The 2,958-nt window shown below is 38.3% G+C and overlaps 1 protein-coding gene across 1 annotated transcript; it reads right to left on the bottom strand.

Annotated features, from left to right (window-relative positions):
• Positions 1–1,145: 1,145 nt before the first annotated feature.
• Positions 1,146–2,009, bottom strand: LOC129926209 (TPR-containing protein DDB_G0280363-like). The gene has a single exon (XM_056028686.1). It carries the CDS (start codon positions 2,007–2,009, stop codon positions 1,146–1,148), a length of 864 nt encoding a protein of 287 aa, XP_055884661.1.
• Positions 2,010–2,958: the final 949 nt, after the last annotated feature.

Genomic DNA, 2,958 nt, shown 5'->3' with positions numbered 1-2,958 from the left:
AACCTCCCTCTATCTCTCAGATACCTCCCTCTATCTCTCAGATACCCCCTCCCTCTCTCAGATACCTCCCTCTATCTCTCAGAAACCTCCCTCTATCACTCATTAAAGATGGGAGCCCTGAAAATCCTGAAATTCAAAATTCACAGAGATTCGAACCCAAGACCCCAATTACGGAAGCCAAGCGCTTAACCACTACCACCACACCCTTATTTTGCTATAAGTGAACAGATATTGTAAGACTCATAAACCACCATCTTCTCTACATGATGTTGAATAGAGATTTTGTGGGTCTATTCTGAACTTTATCTTTGAATGTTCAAAAGTTTTTCAAATCTATATCTTTTTATCAGGGTGATATTGTCGCACATGATCCTCAAGCGTAATTAGTTTCATATCGTCATAAAAAAGGCAATCGGTAACCGCTTGGTTGACAAGGAAAGAATGAACAATTTTATATATTCAACGCTAGACAGTCTACATTTCTTTTTGTTAAACATTATTTACATGAAGACAAAATTACGTTATTTTAATAAGTATTGAAATTAAATACAATTTTTCGTTTGAATAGCAGGATAAATATTTAAATGGTTAAATAAGTTACAAATTATATATAGTGTGAAGAATTACATTAATGGGATGTAAAAATTAAAGTCACGACCTGCTTATATGAAATCTATTATCATAGACCCCCTTGAACATCTCATGGACCCCCAATTTGTTTTTTCACTTTCGTAGACCCCTTGAAAGTCTTCGTAGACCCCTGGGGGTCTATATAGACCCCTTTTGGGAATCACTGATCTAGACTTAGAAGACTGTGCGCACCATTTTTCCTGAACATTAGTTTATTAAAATCTTGAATCAATAAAGCCTTGCATCCGGAAATTCCCGAAAGCGATAGTCCTTTGAAAAACGCAATAATCCTTTGGTTGGATCTCTAGACCTAGAATCCTCTAACCAAATTTAAAATTATTTCATTTTTTTTTACTTGAAAAATGATAACAGTCAAACTACAGTTTCCCCGTGTGGCCAACGAGCTAGTAATTCTTTTTTTTTTTTTAGCGATAAACATCCACTAGTACATTTCTAGAAAAAATGTTTATGAGATCAGTGTCCAGGTTCCCCCGCCCTCCATACAAATTCTGATTTTAATAGAAGTATTGTAAAAATATCTGTTTTAATGAAATGCAATAAAATTTGAGTTTGTGTCCAGCTGTTGCTTGTAGTTTCTGTTCTGTTTGTGTCTTGCTGTTGTTTGGAGTTTGTGTCTTGCTGTTGCTTGGAGTTTGTGTCTTGCTGTTGCTTGGAGTTTGTGTTCTGCTGCTGCTTTGAGTTTGTGTCTTGCTGTTGCTTGGAGTTTGTGTTCTGCTGCTGCTTGGAATATGTGTTCTGCTGTTGCTTGGAGTTTTTGTTCTGTTTGTGCCCTTCTGATGCTTGGAGTTTGTGTTCTGCTGTTGTTTGGAGTCTGTGTCCTGCTGTTGTTTTGAGTTTGTGTTCTGCTGTTGCTTGGAGTTTGTGTCCCTCTGATGCTTTGAGTCTGTGTTCTGCTGTTTCTTGGAGTTTATGTTCTGCTCTTGCTTTGAGTTTGTGTTCTGCTGTTGCTTGGAGTTTGTGTTCTGCTCCTGCTTTGAGTTTGTGTTCTGCTGTTGCTTTGAGTTTGTGTTCTGCTGTTGCTTGGAGTTTATGTTCTGCTCTTGCTTTGAGTTTGTGTTCTGCTGTTGCTTGGAGTTTGTGTTCTGCTCTTGCTTTGAGTTTGTGTTCTGCTGTTGCTTGGAGTTTATGTTCTGCTCTTGCTTTGAGTTTGTGTTCTGCTGTTGCTTGGAGTTTGTGTTCTGCTCTTGCTTTGAGTTTGTGTTCTGCTGTTGCTTGGAGTTTATGTTCTGCTCTTGCTTTGAGTTTGTGTTCTGCTGTTGCTTGGAGTTTGTGTTCTGCTCTTGCTTTGAGTTTGTGTTCTGCTGTTGCTTGGAGTTTGTGTTCTGCTGTTGCTTGGAGTTTGAGTTCTGCTGTTGCATGTAGTTTGTATTCTATTTGTGTCTTGCTGTTGTTTGGAGTTTGTGTTCTGCTGTTGCCTGTAGTTTGTATTCTATTTGTGTCTTGCTGTTGCTTTGAGTTTGTGTTCTGATGTTTTTGTTGGAGTTTATGTTCTGCTCTTGCTTTGAGTTTGTGTTCTGCTTTTGCTTGGAGTTTGTGTTCTGCTGTTGCCTGTAGTTTGTATTCTATTTGTGTCTTGCTGTTGTTTGGAGTTTGTGCCTTGTAGTTTTGTCCTGCTGATGCTCGGGGTTTGTGTTCTGCTGTTGCTTGGAGTTGGTGTTTTGCTGTTACTTGGAGTTTATGTCCTGCTTGGAGTTTGTGTCCTGCTGTTACTTGAAGTTGGTGTTTTGCTGTTGCTTGGAGTTGGTGTTCTGCTGTTGCTTGGAGTTTATATCCTGCTTGGAGTTTGTGTTCTGCTGTTGTATAGCCGGAAAATAATCGTGGAACTTTCTTGTCCTAAAAGAAAAGCGTTAACGAACTTTCTTCATAGGGAAAAGAAATTCAATTTAGGATTGAACTTAAATTCTGTCGCTATTTTTCTTTCGGCCGGAGTAAATTAATCTTATAAAAAAAAAACTGTCATGTTAAGAAAAAGCTTGAATGATGATCATTGGAGAAAGTTTTTATTCATCCTTCAAACTGTTCTATTTATAGCATAGAAATGTTTCATCTGACGATGTGGCTACGTTAAACACAAAAGGCATAGATCTATCGAGAAGGGAGACATGCATCTGAGAAACAACACTTTGCCCTATCTTATTGTGGCCAGGAAATGAGTCAAGTCTCCTCAGTTTGATCTTTGAAAACTGGCGATGAAATAACTGAAGTATTGAGAACAATATACTGCTAACAATCTTTAATCTGCAGATCTGATGAGCTTCAAATAAATAAAATATGTGTACTGGGGAAATAGGGGCGCGGTGGCTGAGT

This window comes from Biomphalaria glabrata, chromosome 5 (genome assembly GCF_947242115.1).
Source record: "Biomphalaria glabrata chromosome 5, xgBioGlab47.1, whole genome shotgun sequence".
Classification (NCBI taxonomy): Eukaryota; Metazoa; Mollusca; class Gastropoda; family Planorbidae; genus Biomphalaria; species Biomphalaria glabrata.
This window is presented reverse-complemented; position numbering and strand designations above follow the sequence as displayed.